Here is a 14,524-nt window from a genome sequence, read left to right on the forward strand (position 1 = left end):
ATACTACAAGGACCCTCTATTTTCTCTCTCTTTTGCTCCAGTTTCCTCATTTATGTATTTATTCCTATTCTTTTACTGTATGATTCACTAAGAAACAAGGTTGTTGCAGCAGCAACTACCTTCTGGGTGCAATGTACTGAGCACTTAGCGTACATGCATTTGTTCATTCCGTTGAATCCTCGCTGCAGCCCTGCAGGGAACATATTGTCATCCCCATTTTACAAGAGGGAGAACTGAGGCTCAGTTCCTTGTGAAAGTCACTCGGCCAAGATGCCTGGCCTGACTTCAAGCCCAGTGTTTCCACACCTGAGGCCAGCACCGGGTTTGAAGCTGCTTTCCAGGGAAGAAGGGTACAAATGGGCAGGGCCTACAGGTTTTGGAGGCTGCAGCAGGCTTGCTCCTGGGCTGTTGTAGGTGTGTGTTGGGAGTGGGGAGCCTTATTTGAACCCCAGATAGTTGGCTCATGAGGACACCCTAAACTAGTGGAAGGTGTCCCATTGGCAGAACAGGTAAAAAGCAGAGCTCATCAGGAAAGGGGGAGAAAATGTGTGAGACATTAGTGCCCCCCCCACCCTCCCACCCAACATGTTCCCCTTCTCTTGGCAATGACCTCAGTTCCCCACTATCAGTTTGGAAAAAGCTGACTCCGCCCCAGGCTCTAAGGCCTTGGGTCTCAGGCCTAAAAAGATCACCCTAATCTATCTGGTCCAGGGATGAGCACGTGGATCAGTAAGACACATCGAGAGGTTTCTTGGAGTCTTCAGAAAGAAGCTGCCCTGCTTTTCTGAGAAAGCTTCCAGGGGTAACATTTCTATCTGGTGTTTATAACTCAGGTCTCTGTTTTAAAAACTCAAGTCATAGGAAAGGTGGGAGGCCACCAAGCTCTGCAATCCTCCCTCTCCCCTCCCCCTGCCAGGCCCCTGGCTAAAGTGGCGAGAACCCAGTTGAGTCCAGAGTCCTGGGGCAACAGACACCGCAGCTGATCCCCTGACTCCTGGCCCAGGAGAGTCAGCCTGGCGCCCAGGCCAGGGAGCTGTGTATTTCAGCCTCCGCAGCATCAGCAGGGCCTGAGAGGCATCAGCCACATTGTATTTCATGTGACCCAGGCACTGAGCCAGCAACATGGCCACAGAGAGAGAACCTTGTGCTCTTGCCACTGACCTGGGCCCCATCTCCCTTTCTGCTGGTCTCCAGAGCCAGACCAGAGCAGAAGCATGTAGGAGGGGCTCCTGCCAGACCCAGTGGGGCACCAGACACGGGTGGCAAGAGGGACTAGCAATTTCAGCTGCCACCAAAGTGCTCAAGAATGGGCCTTGGGCCCCTCAGCAACCCCACTCTCTGCCCATTCCTTCCATAAACATCCTTAGCAGTGCTTCTCTCTGAGACCACATAGGGGATAGGGCAACCAGCCATTCCGGTTTGCCCTAGACATTCCTGGTTTTAGCAGTCAAAGTCCCATGTCCCACGAACCCCCTTGTTCCTGGGCAAGCTGGGCCATTGTTGGCCATATCTTCTACTGTTCTCCCGCTGTGATTCCTTTTTGAAGAGGCAGAAACTGAGGCCCAGGAAAGGCAAGTCCCTGGCCCAGGTCCGTGAAGTGAGAAAGTGGGGGGCTGGCTCAAATCTATCTAACCTTCTGCTCCCCTCCCCAGGTCAGGCCTGCTGCCTGCCTCATTCAGGTGATTCTAATGGCCCCTAATTGTGCTCCTTCCTCCAGACTACCCCACCTCATCTCTCTCTCCCTCAGCTCTCAGGGATATTTCTAAAGCAGTGCATCAGAATCATCAGGAGGGCTTGTTAAAACAGATCTTTAGGTCTCACCCCCAGAGTTTCTGATTTGGGAGGTCTAGGGCCAGGCCTGAGAATCTGCATTTCTAACAAGGTCCCAGGTGGTACTGATGTTGCTGGCCGGGGACCATGCTTTGAGAATCACTGATATGAACCGCAGCTCTGATAAAGTCTCCTGAAACCTCTGGACCTCCCATGGTTCACATTAAAGGCCCAGGACTAACTTCAAGATCCACTATGATCCAGCCCCCAACACCCTCACAGCTCCTCTCCACACCAGGCCCCCACCCTGCCAGGCTACTCCATGTCCTCAGGAGATGCTCTGCTCTCTCCTACTTCTGTTTTTGCTCAAGCCTGGATTCCACAGCCCCCTCCACATACACAAATGCCCTTATTTTTTAAGCCTGTCTCAAACACCACCTCTTCTGGATGTCCCCCCACCCCCTGAGGTTCCCATTGGTCAGGGCAAAGGACTCTTCCCTCAGCTCACAGCTTACCCCCTATTTCATCCTGCCCTGTCCTTGTCACTGGTCTGTAGATTCTACTGGTCTGCAGACTCCTTGAGGACCAGGATTGTCTCTTTCATCTTTGTCTACATATTCATTAAATGAATGTGACCCCAGAAGACAGAACCAGGACAACAGATGAATCTTTGGAGAGGCAGATTTGAACTCAACCTGAGAAATAACTTGTAACAATGTGAACAGTTGATGACAGCTCTCGAGGGTCCTGCCAAGAGATCATAAGCTCCCTGTCATCTCTGGGCATCTTTAGTGGGGTTGGATGAACTTCTACAAAGTCACTGAAGTTCCTGGTTAGGCAGACTCTGACCACCCCAACCGCCTTCCCAGGACCAGCTCTCCCCAGGAGACCTTGACCCTCACCAAACCCACATTCCAGATCCACAAGGCCCTATGGGCTGGCTGAACCTTACCAGAGGCAAGTGATGGCAGGCAGGCATGAGCGTTTGTCAGCGGCCTTCGCTGAGCAGGTGAAGCTCCTTGCTCCGGGCCAGCCCGCCTCCCCGCTCTGATTACCACCTCCTCAGAAGGACCGGGCCCTCTGTGATGCATCCACACCCCTTCCACACCTGTGCTTCCAGCCTCACGGGCTGGAGGAAGCAGCTTATCTGTGGGTCAGCTGAATATCTACAGGCTTGCCCCCAGCCTGAGCTCCTTGGGAACAGTGTCTAGCACCACACCAGACACATGTCAATGCTCAGAAGGTGTGTGTTTTCTCCCCATGCCCTGTTTAACCTCCTTCCTCATCCCTGGTGCCCTACCAGGTACACACCAGTGAGCAAATGCCCTCTGGCCTTTCCCCATCTGCTCCTGGAAAAGAACCTATAAAGCCCGTGACTGAGGCCTCCGGCCCTGCCATCCCTGAGGGAAATTTTACTGTTTAAATCAGGCAAGCTTGAAAGATTCACTTGATTGCATTATGGCTACACATACTATTGCAGGACTTTTAAAAATATATGTTTTTATTGATTTTAGAGAGAAAGGAAGGGAGGGGGAGAGAAACACTGATGTAAGAAACATTGATCAGCTGCCTCCCGCAAGCCCCCCAGTGGGGACAGAGCCCACAACCCAGGCATGTTTCCCAATCAAACTGGTGACCTTCTGGTGCATGAGATGATGCTCGACCGAGCCATACCGGCCAGGGCTGCAGTACTTTTTGTTTATTTGTTGGTTGGTTTGCTGGTTAGGAGGAATTTCCAGAGTCTGAACTGGCCTTCCAGGGTCAGCACTGATTGTAAGAGTTTGGTAAAGTCTGTACTTTGTACCATTCAAGACAACCCGCCCTGGCTTCCTCCCCCATCAGGAAGTGTCCATCCGTCAGTTTCAAAGCTGACAGCTTGGTTACTGAAACTGCCTGAGAAAGCCACGACCCGGGAGACCCAGCTGGGGAACACCCCGGTCTCAGCTCGCCTTCTGCCAACCTCTAGGTCTCATGAACGTTCTCATTTCTGCTCCTTCCTGGGGCTGCCTGAGGTCATGACCTTCTGAAAGAATGCAGGGTCAGCCAGCTCGTCTGAAATTTCCTCTGTGTGTGTGAAAGGAGATATGTCCAACTGTGAACACGGAGTCCACGTCCTTATGACTCAGCAAATGCCCATCCCCTGGAATGTCAACTAGACCAGCCTCAGAGGTCTGACAGCATTAGAACAGATAATGTAATGCCCGGGCCCAGAGGCACTTTCCCCATGAGTCCCTTTGGACAATACCCAGGCACCCAGATCCATCCACACAGAGACAGATGCACACACCCAGACACAGTCAGATGCGTACACACAGAAACACAGACAGGCAACTCAGACACATCCGGTGATACACATAAATGAAAGCTACACACACATCTAAATATACCCACAAAAAGACATGCATACACGTAGATACCTAGGAACACCCAGAAACACAAATACACACGCTCCTCCAAAGGACTCAGCCAGAGTCAGATCTGTCCTCTATGTCTCACCTTGAACACCTCTTCCAGCCCCAACAGGTGGATGCTGGCTCTCTAGCAGGGCCCTCTGGGTCTCTGACCTGGAATCAGGATCAAAATGGCTAGAGGAGGGGAAAATGGTAGAACTACTAATTCATCACATTACTAATTTGACACGCCTCAAAAAGTTTCACACTTTCATTTATTTGGTAACTTTCCAAAGCCCAGCCACGGGAAGGCATAAGGACAAGCAATCAGAAAGTAGCCCACACCCTCTTACCCCTTCTCTTATCAGAAGCTTACCCATCCTTTAAAGCCAGACATGTCTGACGCACAGTAGGCCTTCAAGACCATTGCATATTGAACTAACATCCATGAGGGATGGGCATGCTGGGAGAGGGTGACCCCCCAGTGCCTGGTTTTAAGGGCTCTGTTTTGGCTCTTGCCAGTCTGAGGTCCTGCAGCTATCCTTGCCATTTTGGATCAATCAAGGAAAGATAACTCATTCATTGATTCATTTCATAAGTAGTTACTGAGCACCCACAGACACTAAGAAAACAGCACATAGAGACCCCTAGTCCTGCTCTCATAGAGCTTATGGCCCATCAGAGGAGACAAACATAAAAAACTCAAGTAATTCTTAAAATAAGTATTAGTTATGAGCAAATCATATGTTGAAGTTCTAACTCCACATGCCTCAGAATGTGACTGCATTTGGAGACAGGGGCCATTAAAGAGATGATTAAGTTAATGAGGCCATTAGGGTGGGCCCTAATCCACTATTACTGGTGTCCTTATAGGAAGAGGAAATTTGGATACATAAAGAGACACCAGGGACACGTGTGCCTAGAGGAAAAACCATGTGAAGAGGCAGTAAGAGGGTAGCCACCTGCACGCCAAGGAGAGAGGCCTCAGAGGAAGCCAACCCTACTGGCACCTTGATCTTGGACTTTCGGCCTCCAGAGTTGTGAGAAAATAAATTTCTGTTGTTTAAGCCACGCAGCCTGTGGTATTTTGTTATGGCAGCCCCAGCAAACTAATAGAACATCAAAAACAATAAAACAGGGAAATGAGGTGTGGTGCAAATAGTCTGAGTCCTGCATCTACTTCTTTAAAGAGCTGTTACACCCTTTGAGGTGAGCTACACAAGCCCTGAATGGAAAGACAAAGTAGCAATAAGCAATCCTCTCAGTGCCTTGACTCCAGCAGGGCTCTGTTTCTGCCTCTCCTTCCCCAGTAGGCCCCCTCCAGCACCAGTGTGTGAAGAAAGCCCCTCCCCGATGCCTCTCCTGTGTTTACTAGGCCGTTGCCAGTGTGTGCACGGAATCAGGCATCACACAGGTGTGCTGAAGAGGGAGAGGCGAGTGAGTAAAAGGTACACCTGGCCCAGGAGCCAGGGCCACCAAGCCATGGTTGTTCTCCTTTTACATTTCTCAGAGTTGCTCGTGGCCTTGGAGTGCAATTAAATTATGGAAATAAAAAATTCCTTAAGTTGTCCGAGTTCTAGAAGTTGACAAATCTCCTTTACAAAATTGATCTCAAAGAGGCACTCATGACAAGTAACACTGATATTATTATCACCATTTCACAGATGAATGACAACAGCTGAAAAGTGGCAGGACTTAGCCCAGGCCTTTGGGCTCTGAGTGGTGAAATACAATAAGGACTGTTGAGGACTAGAAAAGGGAATGAAGGAAGACAAAGGATCCCCTTCTCTCAATTCAAAATGAGAGGAAGAAACCCAAGTGCAGTCCCATCCAGGAGTAGGGGTGTGGCCCGAATGGCTTTTCAAACCCCATCTAGCCTCTGGGTTTAAACTCAAAGAGACATGAGGCACCTCGAGTGTGAGCTGGCAAACGGCCTAGTTGGGCTCTGATGTGCCCATTCATCTCAGAGCCCTTAGGCAGACTCCAAGGGGAAGTGATGATTGGAGAGGTGAAGCTGTGAGGGGCAGGGGGTATTTTCCACTCTTTCTCTTTAAAATGGAAATAATAACCCAGCCCAGGGATTCTCACAGGGTGGCAGGATGACCTCTGATCCAGATGCCCATAAAAGAACACAGATAAAATCTCGGCCATTGAGCCTTGAGGGGAAAGCACACTCAGGGATAGTCACCACACAGACTCCATGTCTGTCCACTCTTGCATCTGCTGACAACTAGGGTTGATTTCTTTCACCTCACTTCCTCCCTTTATGATGTTAACATGATGCTTGATACATGCAACAGAGCAGGCAACCAGCACATAAGAAAGCACAGTAATAAAATGAACTCCTGAGAGCCCACTGTGAATTTAGTGCTGGCTAGAACACTGCCAGCAGTCAGCACCCACCCTTGTTCTCCTCATCTCAGCCACCCAGAGATAAGCTTCACCTTGAATTCTGAGTGTAGTCATTGCCTTGCTTTTCAGATATAGTTTTATCATATTGCATGTATCCCTAAACAACATATGGTATAGTTTTTGAGCTTTACAAAAATAGTATTATATTGTATGTGGTGGTTCTCCGGGATGTTTTTTTCACTCAGCAATGTTTCTCCAAGAAAAGTAGAGAAGAAATGTGGACTTGGGGGTAGGGAAAATAGGGCTGGAATCTAGATTCCAAGCATTCTAGCTGTGTGATTAAATAGACTCCATACCTCCGCTGAGTCTCAGCTTCCTCATTTACATAAAGGGGGCTCTTGTTTCCCGTACAAGGTTATGAAGGGGTCTAAATGAAATGTTGTATAGGAAATGTTCCTATTGCAGAACAAGTTTTTAAAAAATTATTGGGAGCTTTTTTTTTTTTTCATTTTTTTCCTACTCAGGTGGGGGAATCACTGATCTGCACGGGAAAAAATACAAAATTATTTATCCCTAGATAATATAATCGACTATTTTCCGATTAAGAACTGGGAATTCAAATTTTATTCAATAATTAAATCATTACTAAAATATGTACTTCAGCTGTATATTGTGATTTGCTAATGGGCAGAGGAGGCATGCAATAGAGAACTAGAGGGAGAGAAGAAAAAACAGGAAGAGAGCAACTATTAATGGGAGGACACCAACTGTGTTTCTGCTTTTTGAAATGTCAATTAACCATTGTTTACAGATCCTCAACTGCTCCAATCCCTAAGCCCATTAAGGTTTGCTTAGAATGGGGATCCTCTCAGCAGACCACCAAGGAAGGCATTCTTCTTTGAGGGCCAGTAGTGGTGAACGGAACAATGTCTGGGAACCAGATGGAGAGAAAGTTCTATAACCTATGCAGATAAAATTCCTTGTGATATACCAGCCCTCAATTCAAGCTCTTTTCACACGTACCTACTTTGTAGAGCACAGGGCTTAATTTTTTTTTTTTTTAGAGATTTTGTGGTTCACATCTTATGGTATGGCTTTTATGCCCTTCCAAAATAAGGCTTTCAGCAAATAAATATGTGAGTGGAAAAGGCAAATGCAATCTATGATCTGGAGTCAGGAAAGCCAGTAAAATTGACATTAAAATGCAGTTCACTGAAATATTTATATGTGCATTTGTGAAATATTAATGCAGCATCTGGGAAACACACAGGCAAACACCCCGGGGCAGGACACCCTCAGACCTCTTTAGAGACTTGCCTTTTAACCAAGCACAGTTTTCATCACTGGAAATGTCCCATGTGCCTCCGAGCACACTGTGGTCTTGTTCAGCCTGGAAGCGTCAGCTGGTCAATATACCCTCTTCAGAGCCAACCGAACACACCTCCTTCCCCTAGGCCAGCTGCTCCACCCATCTTCACACCTGGAGGGTACCAGCCATCTGCCAGCAGAGAGGGCACGAGGACTGAGCCCCTGCATGGGAATGGCATGGGCAGCTGGCTCTGGCTGCTGGGCTTCAAAGGCATCCTTAGGGATGTGCATCCCTCAAAGGCCCCCCTCTGCCCACTGCTTGGCTCTGTGCTTCTCAAGGGATTCTGGGAAACCAAACAAATGCCATGGAACTGAGCTGAGCTGAGGGCTTTAAATAGCCTGGATGAGAGGAAGGTAAAGAAGAGCAGTCTGTGGGCAGGATGGAGTCCTGGATGCCCAGGACTTACAGAATGTGGACCCGTTTAGGGCAAGGCCCATGTCTGTCCTGTTTGCTGTCCTAATCCCACTGCCAGGCACATGTTGGATCACAGACGGACTCTTGGCCCATGGAGGTTGGCTGCTGAGATGCCCCACCTGGTGGCAGTGTCCTTTACTGTGAGAAGATGGAGAGCAGCAAGTGTGACCATTTCTCCCATTACCAGGAATGAAGGATGAAGCAGGGAACAGTAAGGGATAGATGAGAGCTTGTTTAAAATGAGACAAAGGGAATTGTCCATCCATTTCCTGAAAGGTCGACCACAATTTATCAAGCTGAAGAAACGAGCGCTGTACTAGGAGTCAGGAAGTCTGGGCTTTCATCAGATATTTTCACAAATTTGCAGTGTGATGAAGAACTAGTCGCTTCCTCTCTCTAGGCTCCAGTTTCCTCTTCGGTAAAATGTTAGGTCAAATTCTAAAAGGCTAACCCTATGGTAATGGTTGGAAACTCAGACTGGGTTTGTCAAAGTCATTCACTGTTCTCCTTCCTAGCAGGAAGCCAGTCCCCTACCCACTACCACACTTTACTTCCTAGGAACACCCAATAGCTCCCATTCCAGAACATTCCTTGCTGATTCATGTGACGAGACACAGCCAAGAGCCCCTCACTGGCCCAGGGCCCTGAACGCAGTTCTCAGCCTTAGCTGTCCTGCGGAGGCTGCACCGAGGCCCAGAGCTGGCTCTGCCTGAGAGCTGCAGTGAGCTCCACAGCTTTCTGCAACGAGCCTGCAGGCCCACTCCATTTCTGCCTGCAAGCTCTTCCAAAACTGGACAGCCTTTCTGCTCCTGTGGGGCTCTTTGCTCTGTGTCCATCTACTTAGATAAAGGCAGCTTGGTCCACTCTCTCACACAACGTGCTTAAAACTTGCTGCGGACAAAGGGAAAGGCTGCCTCCCTTTTCCTCCAGGCCCTTTTCTTTCTGCCCTTTTTACTTTTTACACTCTCCCCTTCCCACTCACCTTCCAAAATTTTCCATTTCTTTCCACCTCTTCTCAGGTACTTTCTCAGTTTCAGGGCCTCACCCTGACCCTTTTGATTTCTGGCTTCCAAGGGTCTTCTCTTGGGTTTCTAGGCAGCAACACTATTCTTTTAGCCTGGGAAGCATGGCCCAGGTATCTGTGTCCATTAAGGTTCCCTTACCATAGTCACTCTAGGGTCCAGGGAGTCCACCTCGCTTTCCTCTCTCTTCTCCCCATGGGTTCTTTGTCCTTTGCCATCCATATCTTTAAAAAGTCCCCTGCCCCATCTCGGCCATAGTTGACAGGTGTATTCGTTTTCTAGGGCTGCTTTAACAAATACCACAGACCGGTGACTTATCAGAAATGTGTTTCCTCACAGTCCTCATCAGAGGTCTCAGATGGAGGTGCGGGCACAGGGGTTTCTTCTGAGGCCTCTCTCCTTGTAGACGGCTATCTTTTCCCTGTGTCTTTACATGGTCTCTCTTCTGTTTCCTAATCTCCTCCTCTTATAAAGACACCAGTCATACTGGAATTAGGGCCCACAAACCTCATTTTAACTTGATTACTTCTTCAAAGACACTATGGCCAAATACAGTCATATTCTGTGGTACTGAGGATTGGGAGACACAACTGAGTCCACACCATCGGGGGTGATGGTGACAGCAGTAGAGACAGCACAGGCATCACAATGTTGTATCTGGGCTGATTCAGGGAAGCATATAGGAGGTAAACGCCTTGTAGTCCAGAGGGCGTGGTTCAGTAAGACTTCTGAGGTCTCTCCACTTAGTACCCCAACCCTGGGTGCTTCCCCAGAGTCATAGGCACCTGAGCTAAAGAAAATCAGAGAGAGATAGCCCTAAAAGAAGCCAAGCATCAGATAAACCAGAAGTTTAATAAAAATGAAAACAAATGACAATGCAGTGGGCTGCTTTAGAAGGTCTGATATGTTGGTCGGCCTGACATGCTGACTCCATGTGGGTTCTAGGAAGCCACAGGATTGGTCCCTCACACCCAAAGATTCACTTCACTCACCTGGCTTGTCCCCATGGGGGAAGCCTCTGTCCTCCTGGTATAAATTTTGACCAGGCTGGTTCTAAACTCCCTCATCCTGTGAGGAAAACTGCCTGAGTCTAACCTTCACCCTTAATGACAATGTTCATTTACATTGTTCTCTTAAGTCCACACTCACACCCCAGGTTCTGAGGTTGGCAGACAGGTAAGAGCCCGTTTCACAGAGAATAAGAGCTTTGGGAAACCTCAGAAGGTCCTCCTCCCTGGGAAACAGCCCCAGCTCCCAGGGTCTCCTGGCTCCCCCGAGAACTCTCCTGAAAACTGAAGGCCCATCTCTCTTGCGAGATGTTCAGGAATGCAGAATGCCTGGGTGCTGGTGACAAACAGGACCAAGAGTCTGCACAGAAGGGAGCCCCGCTGGACCTGGGCCTCCCTGGTAGCCACTGAGAGCCGGGCCAGTTAAGAGGTACTGCTCCTCCTTCGGGGGTGGAGGGCTTTCCTCTTGGCGATGTCCTCCTCTGTGTCACTCTCACAATTCCTCTGGAAAAAAAAAAAAGAGGCCCAGGGAAAGAGGGTCATGAGATGTCAGGAATGGGGTTGTGTTGGGCAACCTGTCCTGGTACACCTGGGCCAGGGGCCTGCAAGCCAGACAAGTGGATATTGAGGGGAAGGCTGTTGTTCTGTCCAGAGACTGGGCATGGGTCAGGTAGGAGTGGGGAAGGACGTGAAATGGGGCCAGACCAACCGTCTTGGGGCCTCCATCCCAGGAGGAAGGAAAACAGGCAGAGCATCTAGGGGAAACCAGCCTCTAAGAGAAGCCAAATTATAACTAATGAAAATTACACCTGGTGGCTGCCACATGCTCAAGCCCACTTGGATACATGGTCTGTGAGCTGATAGGGCTCCTGAACTCAGATTAGAGAGAAACAGGGAGAAGGGAGCTACCGGGACCTCCCCAACTTCTGACAGCTACCATCCACACCCCCTCTTCCTCGACTGGCTTAGGCTATACCTTGAGCGAGCCTTGCCATGCAGTTTTTCCAGGGAAATGGCGTTTGTGCTCCATTTTTATGAAAGAGAAAAGAGTCAAGTAGATCCCATGGCTAAACCAAAGCTGAGACTCTGGAGGTCATAATGCCTTTTGCATTCAGGCCACACTGATCTATCAAATTATCAAAATTATATTAAAAGTACTAATTCAGAAAGACTTAAGCAAGTTATAAAAAAAATCTGCTGTAAGATATGCAATTTTAATGCTTCCTAAACAAAAGGACCTTTTTTTTTTTTAATGGAAAGTCCCTTTGGGAAAACTTTGCAATAGATGTTTAGGGCCCAATACTTTTCTGCTTGTAGGGTGAGCCACTGAGTTCATGGCACTGAGCATTCAAGTAAAAAGAGGACTATTTTTAAATGTTTGCATGAGGAAAAAAGTTAGGATAGAGCTTTACAGTCCTTTCATTACTCTGGTCCTCTTGCCCCACAGCCTGCATTATATCAGGGCACCTCAGCTGAAAGGCATGCCTGCTGCCTGCCATGTGCCTTCCCAGGGCCTTCTCCCCTTCCCCGGGCCTAAGCCACCTGGAAATCCAAGGTCAAGATCAACTTTAGCCAAATACATCCTGGACCAAGCCTGGCTATAACAGTAAAAATAACTCAAGCTATGCTGAACAGCAACTTTTCAGTGTGTGTCAGAGCCAAACAATAAAAAAGTAAGCTGGGGGAAAGTCTGCCAGTCATTAACAGGGGTTTTAAGAGGGAGAGAGTCCAATCCCTTTTATAGCAGATGAGGAAGGGACATGGCTTGGGCAAAGCCACACAGTTGTTTCAGTCCTCTGGGGCCATAAATACTCGAGTCCTGGGCAAGAGCATGAATCAACAAGAGCTCAGGCTGAAGGAAGAGGACCCCAGGAGGGGGGTGGGGGTGAGGGGGTGGGGGAGGAACATGGGCTCTGCCGGGTCCTGGGATTCAGCCCGAGTGCTGTGTGTCCTAAGGCTGCTCAGGGCTGACTGCCCATCTGTCTCAGCCAGGTGCCTTCCAGCCCCCTCCTGAGCAGGAGTCACCTTCTATGCTGACCTGTGCCATCCCAGACACTCCTGGGGCCCTCACCACACTCATTGAGCAGTGGGGAGCATCTGTCCAGGGAACCTCAAACAGCTGAAATACTAACACTGCATTCAGAAGCACTGGCACTGCATTTTAACGTCTACAGGAGTATTTCAGACAACAATAACTGCTAATATGTATTGAGCGCTTAGAATGTCAGGTTCTAAGGACATGTCATTTAATCTTTATGACTACCCTATGAGGTAGGAACTATTGTTAACCCCATTTTACAAATTATAACATTTTTGCACAGAGAGGTTAAGTAATTTCCTCAAAGTCACACAGCTATTAAGTGGCAGATATGAATCCTGGTAGTCTGGCTCCAAGGCTACACTCATGATCAGTGTTATTATAGTATAAGCCCCTCAATTTAAGTGTACTCAATATGGTAACAAGCTACACAAATATAAGATATCTAATTATTATTATTAATGTTAATCTAAAACTAAACAGAAATGGAACAATTGGAACATGAATATAAAGCTCCCATTCTATAGCAGATCTTTGGATTGTCAGGAATACATCTGGGATTGCTGGTGGCAGTCCCATTATCCAGAGTCCTCAGGTCCCCAGCAGGCTACATGTCCTCAGGGAAAGGCGGGGGCAGTGGGGTGGCAGCAGCAGTCCCTTTGAAGGCCCATCGGGAGGATTGAGATCCTCAGTGGTCCCCCTGAACACGAGGCCTCCACCACTCACACGGTGCAGAGGGGGGCAGACCAGCAGAACTGGCCGGAAACAGTTAAGACCCATCTGCTCCCCTTCAACCCCGAGCTCCAGGCCACCCCCGAATTCCACCCCAGAAGAGGGCACTGCATTTACTCACCAGGCTGTCATCCAGCCTCAGGTGCACTTTTTTCATCAGGGAGCGAGTGAGGTGGTTACACAAGGAGACGATGCTGAAGGAGAGCTGAGGCAGGGAGAGAAGAGGAACTGCCAGGTGAGAATATGCACAGAGACTCTGGAGGGAACCAGGAACCCACCTGGGCCCTCCGACCCGCAGCCCCCCACCCCTCAGCCCCTACACACCTTCCACCGCCTGCGGACATACTGCTTCTTGAAGTTCTCCAGGTTGACCACGGACTCTCTGCGCACCAGGGCTTGCTGGTTGTCCACCGGCTGGGAGACAAAGCAGAGCATGCAGCCGACACTGAGCTTTGGGCAGCAGCTGACACTGAGCTTCGGACAGCAGCTACCCCCTCTCCGCAGAACCCCAGACCACAGGCCCTCCTTAGCCTGACCCTGGTACCTTCTTGGGGCATGCAGAGGGACACCACACTGAGGGCAACGTTTACAGATGTCTCAGCTGTTCCGGAGATGCCCTTGGTGCCCCTGAGCTATTATTACCACAGCCAGAGGCACCTGCTGGCCGGGGTAGAGGCTGAGCCCCTGAAGGGGAAGAGAGGGCGGCAGGGCTTCTGATTACAGATCACTTTGGGGAAGGGTCATGTACAATAGTCAAGGATGCTCACTGTGCGCTGGGCCTGATGGGCTTTAGCAAAACGGATGCCTTGTTGGCATCCAGGATATTAGCACTCCATTCAAAAATAAATGGAAGGAAATAGGGACTTTGATGAAGGTCAGGAGGAAACAGAATGAGTAGCTGCCTTTCACAGCCTGACAGTCAAGGCTCGGCTTAAATCCTGACTTCTCCAAGAAGCCTGTATCACTTCTCTGAGCCTCAGTTTTCTCATCTGTAATATGGGGACAATACATTGTGTCTCAGGGTTCTTTAGGATTAAATGAATGTGGGTATTTAAAGTGTTTAACCTAGAGATGCCCAATAAATAGTGATAAATTATTGATAGCCTTCCTGCCTTCTCCATTCCCTCTTTTAAAAATTTCTTTTATTTAAAAAATAGCTTTACTTTTACCAAAAAACCAAACATATTTAATGTATACAATTTGATGAGTCCATTCCCTTTTGAATTCCTCCCCTTTTGTAAATAAAACAAGGCTTAACGAGATCAAGAGATGGGTTTCAGGGCTTCTATGAAGCTCCTGAAATTGTTTGCAAATTTGAGTGTGTAAACATCTACATGAATGTTCACAGCAGCATCGTTCATAATAGTAGAAAAGTGGAAACAACTGAAACGTGCATTAACTGATGATGGATAGACAAAATATGGTCTATC

The 14,524-nt window shown here is 48.6% G+C and overlaps 1 protein-coding gene across 2 annotated transcripts in view; it reads right to left on the bottom strand.

The window, feature by feature from the left end:
• Positions 1–7,027: 7,027 nt before the first annotated feature.
• DAPK2 (death associated protein kinase 2) overlaps positions 7,028–14,524 on the bottom strand; it is a 116,981-nt gene continuing 109,484 nt past the window's right edge. Inside the window, exons 10-12 of one of the 2 annotated variants that reach the window (XM_081121577.1) lie at positions 13,419–13,508; positions 13,216–13,299; positions 7,028–10,828 (exon numbers count right to left, since the gene is read on the bottom strand). In XM_081121577.1, coding sequence (XP_080977703.1) covers positions 10,748–10,828; positions 13,216–13,299; positions 13,419–13,508 — 255 coding nt within the window. In that variant the 3' untranslated portion in view covers positions 7,028–10,747. The remainder of the gene's footprint in view (positions 10,829–13,215; positions 13,300–13,418; positions 13,509–14,524) is intronic. The other variant, XM_081121576.1, reaches the window with a different exon arrangement.

This window comes from Miniopterus schreibersii, assembly GCF_964146895.1.
Source record: "Miniopterus schreibersii genome assembly, chromosome: 1".
NCBI lineage: Eukaryota > Metazoa > Chordata > Mammalia > Chiroptera > Miniopteridae > Miniopterus > Miniopterus schreibersii.